The 26,667-nt window shown below is 42.9% G+C and overlaps 1 protein-coding gene across 1 annotated transcript in view; it reads left to right on the top strand.

Annotated features, from left to right (window-relative positions):
* LOC121537238 (protein bassoon-like) overlaps positions 1 to 19,184 on the top strand; it is a 219,993-nt gene extending 200,809 nt beyond the window's left edge. Inside the window, exons 6-11 of the mRNA XM_041844922.2 lie at positions 2,211 to 3,837; positions 5,180 to 6,033; positions 7,298 to 7,406; positions 11,542 to 11,673; positions 11,848 to 11,903; positions 16,073 to 19,184. Of these exons, the coding sequence (XP_041700856.2) occupies positions 2,211 to 3,837; positions 5,180 to 6,033; positions 7,298 to 7,406; positions 11,542 to 11,673; positions 11,848 to 11,888 (2,763 nt within the window). The 3' untranslated portion in view covers positions 11,889 to 11,903; positions 16,073 to 19,184. The remainder of the gene's footprint in view (positions 1 to 2,210; positions 3,838 to 5,179; positions 6,034 to 7,297; positions 7,407 to 11,541; positions 11,674 to 11,847; positions 11,904 to 16,072) is intronic.
* Positions 19,185 to 26,667: the final 7,483 nt, after the last annotated feature.

Genomic DNA, 26,667 nt, shown 5'->3' with positions numbered 1-26,667 from the left:
GAGGAGTGGCTTAGTAAGGGCGTGGCTTTCAGATAGATCTTTTTAGGCCACCCGTGGAAGTAAATGTAATTCCAGTTAATCTGTTCTGTTGTATTGTCATCACATGTTAAGGTTGAACACTAACAGTTTTGTAGCTTCAATGAGGCTTACAGAGGTTTATGAGTTCCTCCAGAGCCTATGCAAATCCCAAAGTTGGAATAGTTACCACTTTATTACTATATTTAATCATGTTAATATTATATTAGAATATGTAATATGCAGAAATATTCAAGAAACATTTTAATTTGCAGTGTACAAACTTAACATGATGAACAGGAATTACATTTACTCTAACGGGTGACCCAAAATAACTATGTGAAAGCCACGCCTCCAATCATCTGATGGTCTGCCACCTCTACAATATATTGTTAAAAATGCTCAAAATTGAACCCCTCTCACCACAAAAAGGTTCCGGTTTGATCCTTTAGACAGGGGTTCCTCGAATACCCTTTTCATAGGGGTTCCTCAAGGAACCTTTTTCAACTGGAAAAGTTCCCCGTATGGCAGTTTTTAGAACCCCAAAAGGTTCTTCCTGGCTCCTTTACTTTTAAGAGTGTGTACTCTACATAAAACACACAACACAATGTACACACATTGACACTGTGATAGATCTCTAGTTTCAAAAAGCACCATAGACATATGTCCTCCAACATATTACTAATGCACAGCTTAAGTGAACATTGTCAAATTATCTCTACACTGAAGTTATTTATGTTTTTGGCAAGCAATTTTGAACATCATCATAGGCAAATGCTGACAACAATATATCCATTCATCTAATACTAACTACAGCTGTATGTTACTTTTGCTTAAGTGGCACATTTCAGATTGACGTTTGTCCCCCCTATATACAGATTTCTATGAAGGGAAGAAAATGCTGAAACTATTCAGAAATTTAAGTGACCATCCGTCGTATTTGTGAATAACGCTTTCTTTGTGATTTAAAAAATATGTTATTTATTTATTTGCACACAAGAAAATACGAAACAACATGATAAGAGTTTAAAAGGCAACTGGAAAGAGCATGTGCAGGAGAGGTACCTCCCTCTTTCAAATATTTATAAAACAAAAACAAACAAAATTTACACAAAGAAAAAGGAAAACTTCATGATTTGGGGTGGGGAGAGAGAAAAAATACATTCAAGTAAAATGCATAATCAAAATAAGTGACTGATAGGCAGGAAATGATTGGGTGAGTCGTTGAGCTGGAATGTCCAGTAGATATCTTTTTATTTTGTATTTGAAGGAGTTGTTGAAGGAGTTGATGCAGTCTTTGAGGTGGTCAAGGAGTTGTTAAAATAAAACAGACCTCTGTAGGTGATGGAGAATTGACCTAATCTTCTACAGGGAAAAAGGGGGGTGGAGATCTGTGGCAGTTCTTGTAGAGTAATGATAAACCTGAGTATTGAATTTGAATAGCATTTGAAAATAAACAGGGAGTAGATTCATTTTGAATTGGAAGATAAACAGACAGACTTGAAGTTGGTTGATTTCATAAATACTGAGGATTTGAAGGCGATTTAAGAGTGGAGAGGAATTTATTTTATACCTTATTCATGGATTATGCTAGAATTGCTGATGAGAGGTGCATGGTTGTAAAACATTTACTGAGTTATTGTAGAATTGCTATTGTGGGATCATCTTTATGAGATGGTCATAGTTAATTAAACAGTCATGTTGCAGACAGATACTGGGGCTATCTTCCCCAACATTTCTTGAGACTGTGGCTGTGATTAATTTGACTCTCAATGGAAATCCAAGTTTAATTACCACAATGAAACAATGAATTAATTATTACACAATCACTTAATGCTGCATGCACAGTTGTGGCATGACTGAGGATGTAACACAATAGAGAAATGTTAGTGGAAATGTTAAATTATAGACATTTGTATTGCTTTGCACTGCTATGTAACTGTAGCAATACCATTTAAGGTAGCAAAAATATTGATACAGTATTTATCAAGTTTCAGTTTACAGCAATTTGTTTATTGCTTTTGTCTTTTGCACAGGCACATTGAGTAATGTATAATCACACCTTAAGAATGTACCTTTTATTTTGTATCGTCCTTGAGGAACAATACATATTTACGTCACATGTGCAGTGCTCTGTTGTGCAAGCTCTTTCCCTAACCCTTGCTCTCATGGCCCTGTCCCCTGTCTCCCTGCAGCTGGCCGCCCTGCAGCAGAGCGCCCTGAGGAAGGTGAAGAGGACCCTGCCCAGCCCCCCTCCAGAGGAAAGCCACCTCCCTATCGTCACCCCGGCCCTCCCTCAGATGTACATGCCCTCCATGCCCTCCCTGAGGGCCGGGACCAGGCCAGGTCTGGCAGCCAAAGCCAGCCTGCTGAAGGACCTCACCCACGAGCTGAAGGCCGTGGAGCAGGAGTCCACCAAGCTCCGCAAGCAGCAGCAGGAGCTGGAGGAGGAGGAGAAGGAGATTGATGCCAAGCTGCGCTACCTGGAGCTGGGCATCCATCAGCGCAAGGAGACCCTGGTGAAGGAGAGGGAGAGGAGGGATATGGCCTATCTGCGCTGCATGGGCGACCCACGAGACTACATGTCAGACAGCGAGCTGAATAACCTGCGGCTGGCGGCCGCTGTAGCTTCCTACGAGAGCAACGGGGTGCTGACCAGACCCAGCACAGCACCACTGAGCCAGTTCACCAGCGACTTCAACACAGCCGCCCAGTTTCCTCCCACCTCCTCCTTCGTCTCCTATCAGTCCTATCACACCCAGAGCCAGCCAGCTCCAGCTCCCCAGCCCGGCACCCCTTACCAGACTGCAGCCTTCAACCAGCCCCCCTACCCTTCAGTGTCCCAGGCAGCAGCTCTCCCCCAGCCCACCCCCCTGCAGACCCAACATCCTCCCCCATCCTACCAGATCCAGTCCTTCTCCTCCCACACATTCCCCCAGAGCCATCCCCCCTACCCGACAGAGCAGGGTGTGCACCCACTGCCTCAGCAACAGCAACAGCCTAGCCACCAGGGATTCCAGCATGCCCAGCCTGGCCAACCTCCGTACCCCACCCACACCTCTCCATACCCCAGCCAGGTGTCCTACCCAGCTGGCCCTGGGCAGATCACTCCCTACCAGCCCCAGGCAGACATCCTCACTGTCCACCAGAGACCGAGACAGACATCGCTGGCTGACCTGGAGCACAAGATGCCCGCTAATTATGAGGTCATAAGCAACCCCACTGTAGGGGTGACCACCACGGCTCAAGACACCATTTACTCCTCCTCCAGTGGGGCACCCCCATACGGACAGTATACTGGTGGTACCACCATGGTCAACAATTATGGGCCGTACTCTACGGCAGTCTCCAGTACATATGGCCAGTACACCACAACAGTATCCAACACATACGGGCAGCAGTACACTTCCACCCCGGCCAGTACATACGGCCAGTATACCACCACCACAGCTAACACCTATGGCTACACCACCACTACAGCCAGCTCCTACGGCCAGTATACTGCAACAGTGGCCAACAGCTACGGCCACATCACTCCATCTGACCGTCTGCACTCGGTTGACAGCCCCTCTACCTACGCACAGGACGGTCTCTACGGCCCCGCAAGCCTGGAGCAGAATGTCCCAAGGAACTACGTCATGTGTGATGACATCAGCGAGCTGACCAAGGAGGGCCTGGGAGGCACAGCAGACATGCACCGGAGCGACGGCCAAGGTGGACGCTACGCAGTGGAGAGCGGTCCGGCGAGAGGAGGGAGCTCCTACGGCAGGCCGGAGGATGAGCTGACCAGGGAAGAAGACCTGTACGACCACCATGGCAGGGGTAAGAGCAGTTACCACCCGCGAGTGTCAGACACATATGGCCGAGTAGTGGGCAGCAGCAGCACTAGCATGGGTGGGGGATCCTCCTATTACTATGATGACTACACCAAACACGGCACACAGCGCACCGGGGTCCAGAAGCACGCCTCCAAGAGCCTGGCTCCGGCCGTCATGTCCTCCAAGCGCAGTAAGCACCACAAGCAAGGCGTGGAGCAGAAGATCTCCAAGTTCTCCCCCATTGAGGAAGCACGCGACATGGAGGCTGATCTGGCCTCCTACACCATGAGCACGTCGGGCGGTGGCAACTTCACCGTGGTGTCGCGGGCCAGGAAGCTGCAGGACGACATGGCCTATGGCCTGAGGAAGAGCGCCTACGAGCAGAAGAGATACTCCTATCCCGAGGAGCGCATGTACTACACCTCGGGCCGTTCGCGCTCAACGGGCTACGGCATGGACAAGATCTCATCCCGGGACTACGCCGGCTACCGCAGCCGCTCCTACGAGAGAGATGGGGACAGGGAGCGATCGTCATACAGGGCGAGCTATAGCCGGGGCAGACCCCCCATGCGCTCTCAGTATTCGTCTGAGGAGAGCCCTCTCAGCCCCATGGGTGTTCATGTGAGGGCCTCCTCCCTGGGCCCAGAGCTGTACGACAGCCGTAGTAGTCAGTATTATGGCCAGCACGGCTCCAGCCACTCCATGCCTGACGTGCAGAACCACATGAGAGACTTGCCCCGGACACACGTCTACAAACCAGATGATTTTTACATTATAGACGATATGCATTGCGCTGTTTCGGACAGCGAAGGTAAATGGGTGCTGAATGCCAGTCTCTGCCCACGAATAAACATCCCCCACCCACCCAGAGATAAGGCTAGATAAGAGAAAGAGAGAGAGAGAGTTGTTGCATGCTGTGCTGGTGTTTTGTCTCGAGGCCTATACTGGCTGCTCTCGTCCCGACTGACTGACTGCTGTCTGTGCTGTCTGCATGAGCAGCCATGTCCAGTTTCTTCACTTTGTTCGTCTCTTTCTTTTCACTTGCATGTTATTCTGAGGTGCATAACTATTTTTCACACAATACCGTTGTCTTGTGAAAGTTGTTTTGTTTTCTTGTTGTGATTAACTTATTTTCTGATTTTTACATTTGTTTTCTTTTTTTGATGTGTGTCTTGTTTTCGTATTATGCATGGGCGTAAATCTCGACTTCAGTTTTTTGTTTTTGTTTTTTTCCCTTTCTTTTTCTGTTCTCTCCTTCCCGTTCTTCTTTTGCATGCCCTCAGTCTGCATGCCTCTGTCGCCGTCAGACTTGGAGATTGACTGTGATCTACTCTTGGTTTCCAAAGCCTACCATCTTGGCCAGGAGGAGACGGACTGGTTTGAGAAGCCCAGGGACCTGCGCTCTAGCTCCCGCCACTATGGCAGTGGTGGCCACTCCTCGTCCGGCCGTAGCCGCCACGTCAAGCACACCTACCAGGACTATGACGAGCCCCCAGAGGAGGACCTGTGGCCCCAGGACGAGTACGGCCACACCCGCCAATCTTCCTCTTCGCGGGACCATCGCCACCACGGCAGCAGCAGCTCCGGGAGACACTCCGCCTCGTCCCGCCATTCGGACGAACCGCGCTCCTCGCGCTCCTCCAAGGGCCACCCCAAAGATCCGTCCATGCGCCATGACTCCCGCCAGATGTCCTCGTCAGGAAAGAGGGGTGAATCCCGCTCCCAGGGGGGGTATCACTCATCGGACTACTCCAGGGACCCGTCGGGCCACCACCACAGCCAGGGCCGCTCCTCCAAGTCCTCATCCTCCCATGATGGGCGGACTTCCTCCAGGAAGCAGCAAGACCTCCAGGGTCACCCTCCCTCCTCCTCCAGGGGCCAGGGCAGCTCTGGCCGTGGGCAGGGATCCGCCGGTGGGCCCCCAGGCTCCAGGGGACAGGGTCATACCTCCCAGCAGGATGGGCTGCATCAAGGCCAGCGCACCCAGCTGCAGCAGCAGCCCCAGACCTTGGCGGCACGACAGACAGGCACCACCCCTGGGGGCACCACCCCTGGTGGCACCACCCCTGGGGGCCAGCAGCCTCTGGGCCTGGCCCAAGCCCAACAGGGTCTACAGGCCAAGCCTGGTCAGCTTGGTCCTGGTCAGCCCGGTCGCCAGCCACAGGCAGGAGGCCCATTGGGGCAACTGCCACCAACTGCGGTGGGTACAGGATTATGACATAGTACAGTACAAGTGTGGTGACACTGGATTGAAAGTGTCATGATTATTCAAATCTACCATCCAGTTTATGAATTATAATGAGAATCACTGTAAATGTATGTAGATTATTATTTCACATGTTAAGACAGCTTTAGAGGTCTTTGGTGGCATCTCTCCCTCTCATCTCTTTCTTGCCTCTTTTTCATCTGTCTCCCTCTCTCTCTCATACTCTCTCTCCATCTCCCCCTCCACCTCCTCTCTCTCTCTGTCTCTCTGATAAAGCCTAGCACATCATTCTGAGAAGAGGTTTTATTTAAATGTGTGTGAAACCCTGTTGGCAGACCTTATCTGGTCTTGTGATTAGCACTGTGGCTGTAGATAGTGGCAGTGTAACAGCCTCTGTCTATTCCACTCAGATGGAGGAGAGAGATTCATCCCCAAAAATGTCTTCCACTGTAAATCATTCCCAATCCTCCCATTCCTGTTTGTTTTGTTATGTCTCTGAATATGTCACCATGGTTATAATATACAGAACTATACAGCATGCTAAAGTTTTTCAGCTATTTGTTATGTTTTCCATATAATCCTGTACTCTAGGCCATAGAAAGCCTATATTATAGGAATTATAGGACCTCTATGCTATAGCCTATACTGATGACGTAAAATGAAATATTCCGTATTATGTATGATCCTCATTATTATGTGCAGACTGAGATATGGTTCTGAAAGATTGTTCTAAGCTCCAAATGGAAATGCAGTTGTTAGGCAATCATACAAATCCAATCACATTCATCCTGTGCCACATTAATTTGAACTGTAATGGCGCCTGTTCTCTCTGAAAGGCCCAATGAGTGATTAAAATTAATTTATAAAAAAGGCTAATTGAAAATTGAAATTAATGGAATGCATTGCATCCGTTCGCTGGGTAAAGTGAATGCAAAACAAATAATGTGTGATTATTTGGCAAACGTCCACATTGCTAAGCGAATGATGTTATATCTGTTCCAATAAATCTAGATGCATGCTTAGATGCACGGCTAGTTGGTTTGCAGGGAGGAAGCGTGAAACTGGTTTCAGCTCAATGATCTCTGGCATTGCTAATGCTCATCATTCTGCATCAAGTTTTGGCATGGTATTTTACAGTAGGGGTCAACATGATAAGAGGCTCATCTTTCAGTGCATCAGAACAAAATTATTGATGTACAGTCAGTTTGCCACCTTAAACTGAGTTCCTCATCTCTTTGTCTCTTTCTCGCTCTTCCAGCAGGCACCTGTCGCAAACACACCCCCTGTGACTGCCATAGGGGCCAAAGCTGTCATAGGAGGAGCAGCCCAACCTGCAAAAACACCTCAACCCCCACTCACAGGAATAGGTAAACATCCCTGTCTGCACCCAAACTGCTGCTGCTCCACCCACTGAACATTTCACTGAGAGTGATTAGTACACTTGTACACTCTAAAACATTCTGGGTTGTTTGGATGACCCAACTGCTGGGTTGAAGGCATTGGGTCACTTAGTTGGAAAGCAAGGTTTGAAATGATTATCTTTAAGTCAAGCATTGTATCTATTCAGGCTTATTGCGGTTAATTTGCAGCCTACAAATTATTTGTAATTATGTTCCGGCCCCCCAACCATCCGCTCAAGAAGAAATCGGCCCGCGGCTGAATCTAGTTGATGATCCCTGCTCTAAGAACTTTGTATACCTGGGCCAATTGTGCGCCGCCCTATGGGACTCCCGATCACGGCCAGTTGTGATACAGCCCGGGATCAAACCCGGGTCTGTAGTGATGCCTTTAGCACTGCGATGCAGTGCCTTAGACCACTGCGCCACTCGGGAGGCCCCAGTTTCAAGTCTTGCCATAGATTGTCAAGCCGATTTAAGTCAAAACTGTAACTAGGCCACTCAGAAGCATTCAATGTTGTCTTGGTAAGCAACTCCAGTGTATATTTTGTCTTGTGTTTTAGGTTATTATCCTGCTGAAAGATGAATTTGTCTCCCAGTGTCTGTTGGAAAGCAGACTGAACCAGGTTTTCCTCTAGGATTTTTGCTGTGCTTAGCTCTTTTCTATTTATTTTTATCAACAACAAAGAACTCCCTAGTCCTTGCCGATAACAAGCATACCCATAACATGATGTCTCCCGAGTGGCGCAGTGGTCTAAGGCACTGCATCGCAGTGATAGCTGTGCCACTAGAGATCCTGGTTCGAATCCAGGCTCTGCTGTAGCCGGCCGCAACCGGGAGACATATGGGGCGGCGCACAATTGGCCCAGCGTCGTCCAGGGTAGGGGAGGGAATGGCAGGCAGGGAGGTAGCTCAGTTGATAGAGCATGGTGTTTGCAACGCCAGGGTTGTGGGTTCGTTTCCCACGGGGGGCCAGTATGAAAATAATAATGTGAGTCGCTCTGGATAAGAGCGTCAGCTAAATGACGTAAATGTAAATGTAATGATGCAGCCACCACCATGCTTGAAAATAACCCCAAACATAACACTTTGTATTCAGGATATAAAGTTAATTTCTTTGCCACATTTTTTGCAGTTTTACTTTAGTGCTTTATTGCAAACAGGAGGCATCTTTTGGAATATTTGTATTATGTACAGGCTTCCTTCTTTTCACTCTGTCATTTAGGTTAGCCAATAAACTATGTTACTGTTTTAAAGTCACCATTGGCCTCATGCTCACCAGGGTCTTGACCTGACTGCAGTTCGGCGTCGTAAACCGACTTCAGTGGGCAAATGCTCACCTGAGTGGTTTCCTTCCTCTCCGTCAACTGAGTTAGAAAGGACAGCTGTATCCTTGTAGTGACTGGGTGTATTGATATACCATCCAAAGTGTAATTAAGAAATTCACCATGCTCAAAGGGATATTCAATGTCTATTTTTATTTTTTATTTTTTTGTCATCTACCAATAGGTGCCCTTCTTTGCGAGGCATTGGAAAACCTCTCTGGTCTTTGTGGTTGACTTACAGATAATTGTATGTGTGGGCAACAGAGATGAGGTACTGAGGTAGTCATTCAAATATCATGTTGAACACTATTAATGCACACAGAGTGAGTCCATGCAACTTATTATGTGACTTGTTAAGCAAATTTTTACTCCTGAACTTATTTAGGCTTGCCATAACAAAGGGGTTGAATACTTATTGACTCAAGACATTTCAGCTTTTAATTTTGAACAAAATGTAAACACAACATGCAACAATTTAAAAGATTTTACTGAGTTACAGTTCATATAAGGACTTCACATGACTGGGAATAAAGATATGCATCTGTTTTGAGGAATTGTGTACAGATCCTTGCAACATGGGGCCATGCATTATCACGCTGAAACATGAGGTGATGGCGGCGGATGAATGGCACGACAATGGGCCTCATGATCTCGTCACGGTATCTTTGTGCATTCAAATTGTCATCGATAAAATGCAATTGTGTTCGTTGTCCGTAGCTTATGCCTGCCCACACCATAACCCCACTGTCACCATGGGGCACTCTGTTCACAACGTTGACATCAGCATCTGCCCGGTACAGTTGAAACCGGGATTCATCCGGGAAGAGCACACTTCTCCAGCATGCCAGTGGCCATCGAAGGTGAGCATTTGCCCACTGTAGTCGGTTACGACGCCAAACTGCAGTCTGGTCAAGACCCTGGTGAGGACGACAAGCACGCAGATGAGCTTCCCTGAGACGGTTTCTGACAGTTTGTGCAGAAATTCTTTGGTTGTGCAAACCCACAGTTTCATCAGCTGTCCGGGTGGCTGGTCTCAGAAGATCCCGCAGGTGAAGAAGCCGGATGTGGAGGTCCTGGGCTGGCATGGTTACACGTGGTCTGCAGTTGTGAGGCCGGTTGGACGTCCTGCCAAATTCTCTAAAATGACGTTGGAGAGAAGTTAACATTACATTCTCTGGCAACAGCTTTGGTGGACATTCCTGCAGTCAGCATGCCAATTGTATGCTCCCTCAAAACTTGAGACATCTGTGGCATTGTGCTGTGTGACAAAACTGTACATTTTAGAGTGGCCTTTTATTGTCCGCAGCACAAGGTGCACCTGTGTAATGATCATGCTGTTTAATCAGCTTCTTGATACGCCACACCTGTCAGGTGGATGGATTATCTTTGGCGAAGGATAAATGGTCACTAACAGGGATGTAATCATATTTTTGCACAACATTTGAGAGAAATAAGCTTTCTGTGCGTATGGAACATTTCTGGGATCTTTTATTCCAGCTCATGAAATATGTTGCATTTATATTTTTGTTCAGTGTAATTTGTAAAAATGTGTAAAAACATAATTTCACTTTGACATTATGAGGTATTGTGTGTAGGCCAGTGACACAAAATCTAAATGTAATCCATTTGAAATTCAGGCTGTAACACAACAAAATGTGGATAAAGTCAAGGGATGTGAATACTTTCTGAAGGCACTGTATGTGTAAGTGTGTGTGTGTGTGTGTGTGTGTGTGTTAGTGTGAGTGTGTGTGTGCAAGAGTGTCAGTGTAGGCGTTATACGCGGATATACATGTAAACAGGGCTGAAAAGTGACTGGTAGCAGGAATATATAAATACTTGTGGTAATATACTAATGGTAATGTATACATGTAAACAGGAGTAATAGTGACCAGTAGTAGGATACATTGATACTAATGGTAATGGAAATCAATCATCAATGAACAGCAGAGTAGTGGTAGTAATAAATCAAATCAATAATCATTTTAGCAGCAGCTTAGGTGTGAGGAGGAGAAGTAGTTGTATGGCCAGGGGATAGAAACTGTTAAGGAGTCTGTAGATCTGAGCCTTGATGCACCGGCACCGCCTGCTGGACGGGAGCATGGAGAACAGTCCATGTCTCGGGTGGCTGGAGTCTTTGGCAATTGTTTGGGCCTTTTTCAGATATACTGGCATGTACGTCCTGGATGGTTGGGAGCTCACTGGGCCGCCCCACCACCCACTGTAGGGCCTTCAGGTCGAGGGTGGTGCAGTTGCCATACCATACCGTGATACAACCAGTCAGCATGCTCTTGTTGGTGCAGCTGTAAAAGTTGGTAAGGATCTTAGGGGCTATGCTAAATCGTTTCAGACATTTTCGTGTCACGGTTCAATTGTGTCTGTGTTGACATGCTCTAGTCTATACAGTCCCATCACCTCACTGACAGTTGCATAGACAGTTGTTTTGTGGAAATAGATACCAGGGTCAGAAACAGTCTGTAAAGCGCAATGGGTATCAGATTTATGTGGAAAGCTGGTGCAGTCATCTCCAGATAAATGCAATGGCTTCAGACTGTTGTGATAGTGTGCACTAAACTTGAGTATGGCATCACCTGGATTAAAAAGAAAGTCTTTGAATTGCAATTTGAAAACTACACCTAAACAGAGTTTGCACTTATCAGAAGTCCACTTATCAGGATTCAACTAATTATATTTTAAGATTCTTTCTCATACTGTAGGTACATTTTCTGAAAATGAGTTTCTAATCATCATCCATCTTCCTCCCCTCTCCCTTCTCCCTGCAGGCTCCAAGGCCAGCCCTAGACCCGGTGGCATCGGGAGCGCAGCAGCGGGTCAACCGGGGATGGAGGGGGATAGTCTCCTCTCTAAAGTCCTGCCAGCAAACCCTGCAGAGGCGGCAGGAAAACTAGGAGAAGGTGCCATGCTGGATCTCAGACTCCATGTTTTTACTCTCTGTGTGGAACTTAATATTATTCCATCAACATAACCTTTATTCTACTTGCTACAATATGCCTAATCGCTCTCTCTCTCTCTCTCCCTCCCTCCCTCCCTCCCTCCCTCCCTCGCTCCCTCCCCCCTCCCTCCAACAGCGATCTCCGGTTTCGGCAAGAAGTTCACCTCGTTGTGGTGAGGTGTTGAGATGAAGGTAAGCGTTCACCTGGCACTACCAAGTAAAAATCCTTAACACAGTCAGTGAGGTAACAGTGTGCTCGGCTATAGACAGAATAACTTTACCTGATACTATTCCTTCTAACTGTGTGTGGGGTGGTTCCGTTTTCCACTTTCTGCAATTTCTGGAGGTCTGAAGTGCACTGTGTGTAGGTTTGAGTGTCTCTCCTGAGTCCTGAACTAGGATTTTAGAACAGTATGACAGCTCACCTCAGTAAGTGACAAGTGGGAGTCTCACGGTCGTATGATTTCAGGTGTCTGTAAATGTTATGGAGGACGTCGTGAGGCTTCGTACCAGAAAAACCTAGGAAGACCCCTGCTTTGTTTTACTATGAGAGAGAGAGAGAGAGAGAGAGAGAGGGAGAGGGAGGGAGGGAGGGAAAGATACAGCCACCGATAGAGGAAATCTGAGCGCACTGGTGAGTCCAACATCTCTATTCCCTGCCTAAAGCTCCCTCATTTTCAGAAAATTACATCAAACACTACTTTGTAAACTATTTATTTTCAAAAGACACCCCATGGCTTTATTGTAGTGTAATACGGAAAAACATAAATGACATTGAACTTGTAAGTAGTACATACAGTATTGTGTATATTTCAAGTTGCAGCATTTAAAAATATAATTGGAAAAGATGAGCAAACCTGACATGATCATGATCGATCAGCTCAAGATTGATTGTGTTTTTTCCCACCCTCATTCAGCCAATGAGGACAGGAATAAATGGATGCTGCATGTCCCAGGCCTGAGCACACGAAGGCAGAGAAACAATGCTGCTTTCTCTGGCAGGCCAGACAGTAAGTAGTGCACACAGACTCATCGAACACAGCTAAGATTAGAAAAGGTAGGATGGTGGATACCTCTTAGTAATACACTAATGACACAAGAATTATAACAAAACAATAATCATTATTTACTAATATAGTTGATTATGTAGTGATGGTGTGGGAAAGATTTAGCTCACAGCAAAGGTAGATTCTAGATTCTTCATCTCTTAATATGTTGCAGTCAAGTCACTCCTGCTATTGTTTACATATAGTAGGCCTATCCTGTTTACTGCAAAACAGTACTGCACCTTATGCTAACCCTTTCATGAACCCTGACCCTTGACACATGGGCTCTCTGTCAGCCTATGCATGAGTGTACCGTAACAGCCATATTACTGTGACGTCCATACACTGGCATTGACACTGCGATTCTCAAGGGCCAGCCCCAGGTCACGTTTCTATGGGCAACCAGGGCTATAGAAGAGTCTCAGAAAGGCCTTCAACGTCCAATGTACGTGACATAAGAGTGTTGATCTTACCTCAGAGGGTTAATATAAGGCGCATTGAAAGACTCAATGAGATAGCACGTAATCTAGGGCAAATTCTACCTACACTTGTCTATGACATTGTATCATTCATTTTGGCAGTGTTATCTTCTACCTCTCCTACCAGTTTATAGAGAGAAAACAACATATTTGATCATAGTAGTTTGTAACTGAACAGCAGACTTATCTTGTGGTTCAACTGCAGTCCCTTTATATCACATAAAGAAAAACTCCAATCAAAAACTATATATTTTGGTATTTTTTTCATTAGTCCACTGTTGATACAGTCCCAAAATGTTTTGCATGTCAGCAGTCAAGTGCAGTACAAGCTATTGGACTTTCAAGAAGCAAAGTGTCACTTGCCACATCATCATGATGATGCATTTTTCATCAGTGGACTAATAAAGAAAATATCAAAATATTGTTTTTTTAGTGGATTTTTCCTTTAAACAAAACACTCTACCCTCAAACATGTATAGTTAGGGTATTGTTACCTTCTGGCTAGCCCCCTGTTTTTAATAATGCATCAGTGAGATAGATGAAGGGGGTTGTCCGGTTATGAACTGGACTCATCATATTCACAGAGAACAGAGCACGCTCTCTAATTACGGAAAGGCTATTTGGGCGGTAACAGTATCCGTGGATGGATATGAGATTGAGTGACGTGGTAATGTGTGCCAGAAGATTGTGTATCCATCCACCTCCCCCGGGACCCCTTCTTCTCCATTCCCCACCCGACAACATACACTGTATACTTCTCAACTCCTCACTGTTCATCCGCTACAAGTACAGATGGCTCTAGTTTACCGTTGTTTGCTAAAGTAACCATTCTTTACCTTCCGTCCTCTCTCTAACTCCTCTTCCTTTCTCTACCACTTGTCTCTAATCCTCCTTCTCTTCCTCCTCTCTCTACCTCCTCTTCCTCTACCTCCTCCTCTCTCTACCAACTCTTCTCTCTACCTCCTCCTCGTCTCTTTACCTCCTTCCTCCATGGTGCATAATATACTTTATATCACGCAGTAGTAATGTATGATTGCTTTGCTACATAGAAAATGGCAAACCAGCATTGTTATATAACCTCTCCAGAGTAATTAACTAGGCCCAAGGATAAAGCTGTGAAACCAAGGCAAGCAGCGTTGGAGGAGCATACAGAACAACAACAACGTTTGTTTATATTATAGCATCATTGCCTTTGTGACACAAGAGAGCATTCCTGATTGGTTTTTAATTGTGTTGTAAAGTTGTGACATCGGAGCCCTGCTCTCCCATGGTGCCCATTGAGGTCACAGTCTTTTAGGGTCACAGGGAGACTTGGTTGTATTCCCTGGGATAGAAATGTAATGAATACAGCTAATATAATTCCCTGTTCTACCTGTCAGATAATGATGTCTGTTCCACACAAGACGTTTCTATGTGATATCTAAATTTCCTGTAATGTGACACCTGAACAGACCTCTAATGCTTAACATAGCATTACTGTTATTGGACTGTGTGGATTACCTGACATCTACTGAGAGAGAGAGAGAGAGAGAGAGAGAGAGAGAGAGAGAGAGAGAGAGAGAGAGAGAGAGAGAGAGAGAGAGAGAGAGAGAGAGAGAGAGAGAGAGAGAGAGAGAGAGAGAGAGAGAGAGAGAGAGAGAGAGAGAGAGAGAGAGAGAGAGAGAGAGAGAGAGAGAGAGAGCATGTATGTTACAGTACATTACATCATAGCAACCCAATGAACCCAAAATAAAACCCCTAGTGTTGAGAACTGGAACTTTGGTTTTGAAGGGCTGTCCCATAGGGTCCTATTAGACAAGCTCAAGGAGAACACCTGAACAGGCTTTATCGTAACTTCCCCTAGTATATCTGATTAACAAGCCTTCATTAGCACAACATACAGTCACATCTCCTTGAACACATACTCCCACTGGATTATGATGTGTTTAATGTAGCATGATGTACATCTACAGTACCCATAATGCTCTGTAATCATATACGGTTGTTATCTCAGTAAAGACGTTCCTGAAGCTAACACAATGTCTCCTTAATAATATATTTAAGCATGGTTGATTTCCTTCTGGAGAAGATGAATTTGAAACCAGTGTGTGACTGATCCATTATCCATCGACAACATACAGTATATCTGTCAGGTTCAGTTGTCAGCAATGGCAGTGTGCTGCCTGAGACAGAGACCCATGCTGCATCTGTAGTACAAGGTGGTGCAGCCAACCATGCCAAGATGAATAACCACCTCATGTGACCACAGCCCCAGTCTGTCTGTCTCTCGCAGTATAGCATTCTCATATACAGATATTGGTGCTGCTAAAGGAATGAATAGAGCCTCATGAACAGTAAACCATCTTGTGTTTCAAGCTATCTGTGAAATGGACTGTTCTGCTGTGTTTATGTCCAATTCAGTGAGAGAGAGGCTACATGTAGGCTGCCATGCCCTTAATCATAATATTCAATTCAATTCAATTCAGATTATTACTGTTAATATTTTGTTAAATGTGTTTTACTGAGGATAAACTGAGTGTAATGTAATAGAGAGGTAGTATAATTACATAACCTGCACAGACCTCAGTACTCTGTACAGTTCAGTCCTGCTTTTCTTATGCTCTTCTGCCATCTAGTGTTGAATCATAGGATTTCACTCTGTTCTAATCTTACACTCAACTCTGCATATAATGAAAGCGTTAATTTAGAAAGCTTATTTCCACAGAATGATTGAATTAAGTGGTGCATTCCTCTGTCATTCATTGGGGATCCATTACATGTATTTACTGTTTCATTTAGGCTATAGTAAGATACTCATAGGATACCAGTCACCTGACTTTGTGTTTACATTCTCTAGATCGTTTTGAGGCCACCTGGCTGCAATGCCCACAGCCAAAGAACCAGGCCCCTGACACCCCGGGACCCCCAGAACACCCTAGGGCTGCAGTCTGCACTGAGGTCACAAGCCCTGAGGACCCTTCCAGAGAGAGGCTAGCTGGATAGAGTGCCTCGTCCCCCGGGTCTCTGCCACTGTCTGGGTTTTCAGCACCACCTTTCAATCAGCCATTATCCTTTGGGGAATGGGCTCTATACTAAGGAATACTCCATCCAGCTGCTCTGTAGGAGGATGGGAGGGAGCCACAATATTGTGACACCCCAACACACTGATGATGCTATCCTCTAGTCCAGTGGTTCCCAACCTTTTTTGGTAACTGAGTTTAGATCTGCCCGGAACACCCTTGAAGTACTCCCTCGTGTGTATTTTACCAGTAGTCCTATTATCTCATGAGTCTTCTCAAGTATTGATAAAGCCAAATACCCCCAGGGGTCCTAGTACACCTGGTTGGGAACCACTGCTCTAGTATGTGGGCTGTTGTGCTGTTGTCTGCTGGGGGGCGTAACACATCCCAGGGGGCGTGGCCATAGTGGCATGGTAGGATCCTTGATTCCATAAGCCTGTGCTCAGACACTCTCCTTTCATCTCCGAAAAAGAAAAGAACACTGAAGCGCTTCGTAGGTTTTTCTGGTACTAAAGACTTGCTGTTTCATTTGGATGCTGATAACAATTTAGGGAAGAAGAAGAAAAAGAAAAAGAAGAAGAAGATGAAAGAAGAAGATGAAAAAAAAGAAGAAGAAGAAGAATAAGAAAGAAGAAGAAGAAAAAATGAAAAAAAGAAGAAGAAGAAGAAGAAGAAGAAAGAAAAAAATACATAATATGGATGACTAGGATGACAGAAGCTAGCATGACAACTTCACAGTCTGTTCTGTTCTTATCTCTACATTCCAGAATGGAAAAAGGCTCTGTTTTTTATGCTGACTCATTCTTTTTTTTTTTTTTTATGTGTCTAAGAAGTGTATAGTGGATTTAGGATTTTGAATGCATGGAACTTTATATCCAAGACCTTACACTGTTCACCATTTCAATCACAGAGGCCATAAGACACTGGTTAATAATAATAATACTAATAAAAAAAGCTCAGTAAGATTTCTCCAAAAGACGACAAGGTGGAGACAACACTGAATCTGGCCATAGAATGGGAGACTCATCATTTGGGAGGTTTTGGTTGCACCATGAGAGCCAAATGTGGCCAGGTTAGTTTTTTGGCCATTGCAAAGCCATTAATAAGAACAAAAACATCCCAGAACGTTTGGGTTCAAAGTGTTTCTGAACCTTCCCACAACGTTTCCATTGGATTTTGTTCTCGCTATGTATTTGCCAGATTTTCTGTTATATGATAGCGGATTCGCCTTAATCATTCCATTATTTTTTATTTAGAGTAAAGTGACATATCTTATTTTTTTTACTCCATGTTCTGTCCATAAAGCTTATTTTCATTGCAAACGTTTTTTATGTAATAATGATGTCAGCTGGAACACTGGCTATGAGATTAATTTATATTTTTGGATTTTGTTTCACTTTTAGGTTTGAAATGATTTATATTATTTATTTTTTCATACATGTTTATGGTTGCCATAATAATTTATTACGTTATTTATTTATTCATTTATTATTAATAATAGTGAAAACGCAATAGTATGTGGAAGGAAGTCAGTAAAGAGCACAGTCTTGTGTCATTTAAAAAAATCAGTGGTCAGGAATGTGTGCCTCTGTCTGTATATCTGAGTTGTGCAATTTTCTGCTATCACATCTTAACAGGGCCACACCTGGGTCAGATTCACTAGGTACCAAACCGAAGAAACAACGGACTGAAACAGGGAGGGACTACCTGAAATTGTCCAATAAGAAACCCTCATTTTCATTTTCTGTCGTAAAACGTTTTGCTACGGTGTGCTCTAATGAATACGACCCTGGAAATCCATTCTTGTAGTTTGGTACTGCCCAGACAAGGCACATAATATCTGCCCATTTTGATATATGAGCACTGCAAGACAGCAGAGAGGCACTGAATACAAACCAGTGCAAATCACCATTGAATCTGACTTGAATACTTTAGCATTCTTTTGTTGACGGTCATCATCATCAATGGGTTTTCATGTTTTTTGGCTTACTTCAAATGTTTTACATCCAAAAGAACACAAACGGGAAAAGAGATAATCCTTACTGACAAGTAGTACATATAGGCTGTGTTTCAAATAGACTGAGGATGACACACTGGAGACACCTAGTCTGCACACACTCACATGTGGCTGTATGAGTTCTGTGCAAGTTAAAGGTGTTTGGAGCATTAGACGCTGAAGGGTCAAAGATACAGCACTTGGTTCAGTCACAGACAGTTATTTGCCTTTGTTTTTGCGACCAAACTGCAAACCCCAAGATGTTGACAGTTGTCACAGAAACCTCTCAGGTCAGTGTTCTTCCTGCTGTTCTTTGCAGTGCAGCGTGGATAGTAGTTGGACTGGTCAGGTGGGACTGGTCAGGCAGAGGCCTACTAATGGGAACCCTAAACCTGATGTATATTGTCTCTCTCTCTCTGTGGACGCTGGGATCAAGCATGCTCTGGCAAAACCTCAGTAACAGTCACTTCTGTATCGTTACGTTCCTGATGTCTGTATGTATGTGTATGTTTCTCATCATCATATTACAAAACTACAAAACAAAACAATATTTGACAAATAAAACCCAAGTGTGTGGTCGATAGCAATTTTTCAATTCCAAACGTTCTATGCAATGAATCATATTTAGGGAAAATACTAAGGAAGAAAGAAACACAACTGAATACCACTATTGTTGTCATGCCTGAGAAAAATACTCCTTTATTGTAGCATTCCTGCTAGAAAAACTAATTGGCTGGTTTGTATATAGCTACAATACTTTTACGTCAGGAAATTGATTAAATGTTTTTATTTTTTGCATGTTTGAGTCCCCTCACTGAAAATTGGGACCCAGTTTGTGCATTTGTTATTTCATAGAAGAGAATAAAGCTGCTGAAGAATTAAGCCAATTCTATGAAGAGATTAAATATATATATATATATATATATATATATATATATATATAAAAAATATACAGTATATGTAAAACAAATACTAAATGATAAATATATATGATAACATATATCACAAATATTTCTGTAATGACAGGCACTTTTCATGATCAAAGGGGTTGACCTTGTGTGTGTACACTGCCACTACCTATTAATATAATATGATGCTCAAGTAGTTTGAACGTTGATGGGAGTCTGCTGGCACTACAAAGCTTGTTTCCTTTTAGTGTGACCCACAGAAAACCATTGTAGGCTATATCCACTCACCATTCATCTGGCTTGAAGGAGGCTATAGTGTGAACATCCCTTAACCCACAACTCACTCTGTACACTAACTGCTATTTCAAGTATGGGCGAATTAGTTCAATGTAAAAAAGTGGGGATATTTTTATGACTTACATTTATGGAATATCTATACAGAAATATTATTTTATCATACAGATGAATAGAGTCATTAGTACACTGTCCATATCCCTATGAAGTCTATGGAATAGAATGATGATCATTTCAATATTGTCCTAATGGAGCTGGTGCAAAGGCCTGCTTACAGCAAATAGACACTGGCATGGAAAGCACCTCACAGGCTCACTTCCATTAGAACAGACTAGTGACTGATGAAGTCACTGTCCACTGACTGAAATATCAGATATGTTTAAATTAGATATAGATATAATAGAGATCATAATAATAAAGCTGTAAAAAAATAAAATAAGGGAAATGATATTTATCAAAATCCAATTATGACTTGTTTATGTTTATGTTTGAAGGAGTTTGTAACTGTGTTCAATCACTTTGCCTCAGGAAAGCACACACAAAATGCACCGTGGCGAAACGAAAGGGGACGTTAATATGCATAGCAGTAAGGGCTTATTATTACAATGCTGATCAATCAAGAAAGCCATCTTGTTACTGTCCCATCCAGTCCTACGTCTACTCTGGATTGCATGGACTTTGGACCACAACATTTTGCCAGGGACAAATAAAACACTCATGTCTTTTTTTATGTCAACCAACAATTGTGCTTTTAAAGTAGCATAGCAACTGTGACCATGCCCTTACTGTGGGTGGTTGTGGATGGCTATGCACAGTGAACAACACAAGTATTTATTACTATGGATGAAGAGAAAAGGGTGACAGACAGGTTTAGAAAGGGAATGCTGAAACAAAAATATTTCACAACCATCAGGGAGCAGTCATCTTTTACTGTAGTGAAAAGCAACAAGTGCATGAGCTAATGCAACCTAACGCCCAACTCCCCAGCCTCAGCCCTCTCCTTTCACCTGGCAGCCATATTCTCTGTAAATACCAGTCAGGACCATAGACCACTCTGTACAACATGTAAATGTCATACTGAACACCATCACAGGCATGGGACGCCGAAGTGTGCAGTGAAAGCCTCACAGACCGACTTCGCCAAACTTGTGCTTTTGTGTAAAAAAAAAAATACAAAAAAGAGCAGTTATTGTTTTTTTAAAGCATTGTGTATGTGGCTGGCTCGTGCAGACTGTTTAAAAACTAAAAGTTGTATTCAGAAACATATTGGTCTGTGTAGAGTTTCTATACATGTTGTGTTTGTAAAATGAGAAGGAAAAAAAAACGTCCTCAAAAGGGATATCCTGGCTTCCATATACAATTTTATTTTGTGGAGGGGGGGGGGTGTAAAAAAAATCTAATCTAATTCAAAAAAGCAACAGAAAATAAAGGCAGAGTCCCTAAATGAATAAGATGTTACATTCACTGTTGTAAGTGCAATGAGCTATACTTCATGTAAAACATTGTGTATGTTTCAGTGTGTTCCTGTAAACAGTTGTATTAGACTTGGTGCATCATGTCATGTAATGTGATGAATGAAATAATGACCTTACAATACATTTCAATCAGGAAAAGAATAAAGAGAACAAAAAAAATGACTGTTGTGTCTATAGTAATCTGTCTAACATCAGTAGAAATACAGTCAGGTCATCATAGAGAGCTTTCTATGAGTGAGAGACATAACTCGTATCATGGTCACTTGACTCTGCTGCTTCTCCATATTCAAATTCAAGGTTATTATAATTTTGTGGTTTTCTATTTGTTTTTATTTCTATCTGTTTTTAGATTATATTTGAAATTCAGTTTAGTTTCAGTTTGTCAGACTTGATTTGATAAAAACATTTATATTTCATTTTTATATTATTTAGTTTCAGTTTTAGTGTTAGGGACAGAAAGTAGCCTTAATGATGGGAGGCGAGAAGACATTTATGTGTTGTAGGCGTATTGCAAGGGTACTCAAGTACTATTTGAGATGGTCCGGTCACACACATTTCCTAGGTGGCAAATGTCTGGATGGATATTGTCATTTATCAGCTTTGTAACAAACCTGCCCAGTGGGCATACTACATGATAAAGACGTCTTTTACTGGTTAAAATCTGGTCGGGACGTCTTATAACTAGATCAGATTAAGACATATTGTTCATTACGTCTTTTTGAAGTCATTTTGGTTGATATCTGGTTTTTGGTTGAAATCGGATTGAACTACCGACCAGTTATCGAAATGCTACTCAATTAATAGACATCAATCTATGTTTATACATGGGCATAGTGTTTGTGGGCCAGGTACTGATTGCATATAAGACACTAGAGCATTACAATTATAAAAACTTGAGTAATGTTCTTTGTCAGCAAGGTTTGCATGATTCATCTTAGCACACTTGGCAAACAACAGCTGGCAGCGCGCACCAAAGCGGGTTAGGGTCAACACATTTATGTGTTGTAGGCGTATTGCAAGGGTACTCAAGTACTATTTGAGATGGTCCGGTCACACACATTTCCTAGGTGGCAAATGTCTGGATGGATATTGTCATTTATCAGCTTTGGGTCTTGAGGCATACTTTACCCAGTCAACACGCTGGGCTCAGGCCTATTCTGAGACTCGGGGGACTCTGCATGGACTCTGAGGACTTCATGCAGGCCAAGGCCTTCCCAAGTCCGGCAGAATCATATTACTCTGGGCTCCGGCTAATGGTACCCGGGCCAAGTCCACTTCAGCTTATCCAGCCCGATTAACTTTTTCAGGAGTTGGGCCATTTAAGGTTTTTATTTGGCAATTGTTGAAATATCTATTTTAAAAAAAAATATGAAATGTGATGTACACTACCATGCCAAGAGTGTGCAAAGCTGTCATCAAGGCAAATGGTGGCTATTTGAAGAATCTCAAATATAAAATATATTTTGATTTGTTTAACACTTTTTTGGTTACTACATGATTCCATATGTGCTGTTTCATAGTTTGATGTCTTCACTATTATTCTACAATGTAGAAAATAGTACAAATAAAGAAAAACCCTTGAATGAGTATTTTTTTATTATTTTTATTTCACCTTTATTTAACCAGGTAAGCCAGTTGAGAACAAGTTCTCATTTACAACTGCGACCTGGCCAAGATAAAGCAAAGCAGTGCGATAAAAAAACTACACCACAGAGTTAAATATGGGGTAAACAAAACATAAAGTCAAAAATACAAACAGAACATATATATACAGTGAGTGCGAATGTAGTAAGTTATGGAGGTAAGGCAATAAATAGGCCATAGTGCAAAATAGTTTCAATTTTGTATTAACACTGGAATGATAGATGTGCAAATAGAGATACTGGGGTGCAAATTAGAAAAATAAATAACAATATGGGGATGAGGTAGTTGGGTGGGCTAATTACAGATTGGGCTGTGTACAGGTGCAGTGATCAGTAAGCTGCTCTGACAACTGACGCTTAAAGTTAGTGAGGGAGATAAGAGTCTCCAGCTTCAGAGATTTTTGCAGTAGGTGTTCTAAAACCTTTGACCGGTAGTATATTTCACCCCCAAGTCATGGAATTTGCTAGGTCATTAAAAGCTACAATTTGTGACAGTCTCTGTAGTCCTATAGCTATCAGAGATGGTCCCTAATTTAGATAATCTCCAATGCTATAAATGTTTTTGCTTTTACTACAGGCTATGGCAGTTGTTTTTGTAGTTGCAGTCCACACAATTAAAAAGTGCACATTCACTTCCATAACATTTGTTCTAGGCTAACAGCATGTAAGATAAACATGCACAATAATACAGGATACCCTTACAAAAATGCACTGCCGTTAAAATGGTTGTTTAATGAATGATATCTGGTAGCTTGCTGTGTGTATTAGCTCCTAATGGTAATCTTTTGTCTGTGCTAGCTAATTGCACTGATTATTGTGCTGCACATTTTCTTCTGTTCCACTGAATGCTGTTTTTAAGTTCTATTATGAATAACTACATTTGTTTTCAGAATTTAACAAAAAACACGTAGGGCTTTGTCTTTTATTTCAATATCATCCTACATTCCACCAGGATTTACAAAACCCTATTTTTATCGCAATTATTGCCATAAATAATCATACAAAAAAAAATTGCACCTGAATTTCAACCTGAAAATATGACTATTATATTTTCCCTTAATGCTTTTAAGCAATTAACATAATGCGTGCAGTATATTATTTTAATTTCAGTGGCTAAATAAGGAGGTAGGCATATCAGTTCTAGCTAAAACTTGGATTGGAATCTGTGCCTCGTGCACAGTTATAGATCTCTGTGCACAGGCAGCCTGCTTGCTCAAGCGCATCGGTCAACATTCCATACAGCAGTTGGAAAGCGCACCCTATAGACCACACAAAACTCAGCTGAAAAACAACGACAGTTGTCATGATAGCTATGTGTGTGTGTGTGTGTGTGTGTGTGTGTGTGTGTGTGTGTGTTCTGTGTGAGAGAGGGGGAGAGAGATGATGATTATGATCACAACAACTTATAGAAAAGATTGTCATGTCAACATTGTGTCATGCTAGCTATGTGTGTGTGTGTGTGTGTGTGTGTGTGTGTGTGTGTGTTCTGTGTGAGAGAGGGGGAGAGAGATGATGATTATGATCACAACAACTTATAGAAAATATTGTCATGTCAACATTGTGTCATACTAGCTATGTGTGTGTGTGTGTGTGTGTGTGTTCTGTGTGAGAGAGGGGGAGAGAGATGATGATTATGATCACAACAACTTATAAAAAAGATTGTCATGTCAACATTGTGTCATGCTAGCTATGTGTGTGTGTGTGTGTGTGTGTTCTGTGTGAGAGAGGGGGAGAGAGATGATGATTATGATCACAACAACTTATAGAAAAGATTGTCATGTCAACATTGTGTCATGCTAGCTATGTGTGTGTGTGTGTGTATGTGTGTTCTGTGTGAGAGAGGGGGAGAGAGATGATGATTATGATCACAACAACTTATAGAAAATATTGTCATGTCAACATTGTGTCATGCTAGCTATGTGTGTGTGTGTGTGTGTGTGTGTGTGTGTTCTGTGTGAGAGAGGGGGAGAGAGATGATGATTATGATCACAACAACTTATAGAAAAGATTGTCATGTCAACATTGTGTCATACTAGCTGTGTGTGTGTGTGTGTGTGTGTGTGTGTGTGTGTGTGTGTGTGTGTGTGTGTGTGTGTGTGTGTGTTTCTGTGTGAGAGAGGGGGAGAGAAATGATGATTATGATCACAACAACTTATAGAAAATATTGTCATGTCAACATTGTGTCATGCTAGCTATGTGTGTGTGTGTGTGTGTGTGTGTGTGTGTGTTTCTGTGTGAGAGAGGGGGAGAGAGATGATGATTATGATCACAACAACTTATAGAAAATATTGTCATGTCAACATTGTGTCATACTAGCTATGTGTGTGTGTGTGTGTGTGTGTGTGTGTGTGTGTGTGTGTGTGTGTGTGTGTGTGTGTGTGTGTGTGTGTTCTGTGTGAGAGAGGGGGAGAGAGATGATGATTATGATCACAACAACTTATAGAAAATATTGTCATGTCAACATTGTGTCATGCTAGCTATGTGTGTGTGTGTGTGTGTGTGTGTGTGTGTTCTGTGTGAGAGAGGGGGAGAGAGATGATGATTATGATCACAACAACTTATAGAAAAGATTGTCATGTCAACATTGTGTCATACTAGCTATGTGTGTGTGTGTGTGTGTGTGTGTGTGTGTGTGTGTGTGTGTGTGTTTTCTGTGTGAGAGAGGGGGAGAGAGATGATGATTATGATCACAACAACTTATAGAAAATATTGTCATGTCAACATTGTGTCATGCTAGCTATGTGTGTGTGTGTGTGTGTGTGTGTGTGTGTGTGTGTTCTGTGTGAGAGAGGGGGAGAGAGATGATGATTATGATCACAATAACTTATAGAAAAGATTGTCATGTCAACATTGTGTCATGCTAGCTATGTGTGTGTGTGTGTGTGTGTGTGTGTGTGTTCTGTGTGAGAGAGGGGGAGAGAGATGATGATTATGATCACAACAACTTATAGAAAATATTGTCATGTCAACATTGTGTCATACTAGCTATGTGTGTGTGTGTGTGTGTGTGTGTGTGTGTGTGTTCTGTGTGAGAGAGGGGGAGAGAGATGATGATTATGATCACAACAACTTATAAAAAGATTGTCATGTCAACATTGTGTCATGCTAGCTATGTGTGTGTGTGTGTGTGTGTGTTCTGTGTGAGAGAGGGGGAGAGAGATGATGATTATGATCACAACAACTTATAGAAAAGATTGTCATGTCAACATTGTGTCATGCTAGCTATGTGTGTGTGTGTGTGTATGTGTGTTCTGTGTGAGAGAGGGGGAGAGAGATGATGATTATGATCACAACAACTTATAGAAAAGATTGTCATGTCAACATTGTGTCATACTAGCTGTGTGTGTGTGTGTGTGTGTGTGTGTGTGTGTGTGTGTGTGTGTGTGTGTGTGTGTTCTGTGTGAGAGAGGGGGAGAGAGATGATGATTATGATCACAACAACTTATAGAAAATATTGTCATGTCAACATTGTGTCATGCTAGCTATGTGTGTGTGTGTGTGTGTGTGTGTGTGTGTGTGTGTGTGTGTTCTGTGTGAGAGAGGGGGAGAGAGATGATGATTATGATCACAACAACTTATAGAAAAGATTGTCATGTCAACATTGTGTCATACTAGCTATGTGTGTGTGTGTGTGTGTGTGTGTGTGTGTGTGTGTGTGTGTGTGTGTGTGTGTGTGTGTGTGTGTGTGTGTGTGTGTGTGTGTGTGTGTGTCTGTGTGAGAGAGGGGAGAGAGATGATGATTATGATCACAACAACTTATAGAAAATATTGTCATGTCAACATTGTGTCATGCTAGCTATGTGTGTGTGTGTGTGTGTGTGTGTGTGTGTGTGTTCTGTGTGAGAGAGGGGGAGAGAGATGATGATTATGATCACAACAACTTATAGAAAATATTGTCATGTCAACATTGTGTCATACTAGCTATGTGTGTGTGTGTGTGTGTGTGTGTGTGTGTGTGTGTGTGTGTGTGTGTTCTGTGTGAGAGAGGGGAGAGAGATGATGATTATGATCACAACAACTTATAGAAAATATTGTCATGTCAACATTGTGTCATGCTAGCTATGTGTGTATGTGTGTGTGTGTGTGTGTGTGTGTGTGTGTTCTGTGTGAGAGAGG

Source organism: Coregonus clupeaformis, chromosome 24, assembly GCF_020615455.1.
Source record: "Coregonus clupeaformis isolate EN_2021a chromosome 24, ASM2061545v1, whole genome shotgun sequence".
In the NCBI taxonomy this organism is placed as follows: domain Eukaryota; kingdom Metazoa; phylum Chordata; class Actinopteri; order Salmoniformes; family Salmonidae; genus Coregonus; species Coregonus clupeaformis.
This window is presented reverse-complemented; position numbering and strand designations above follow the sequence as displayed.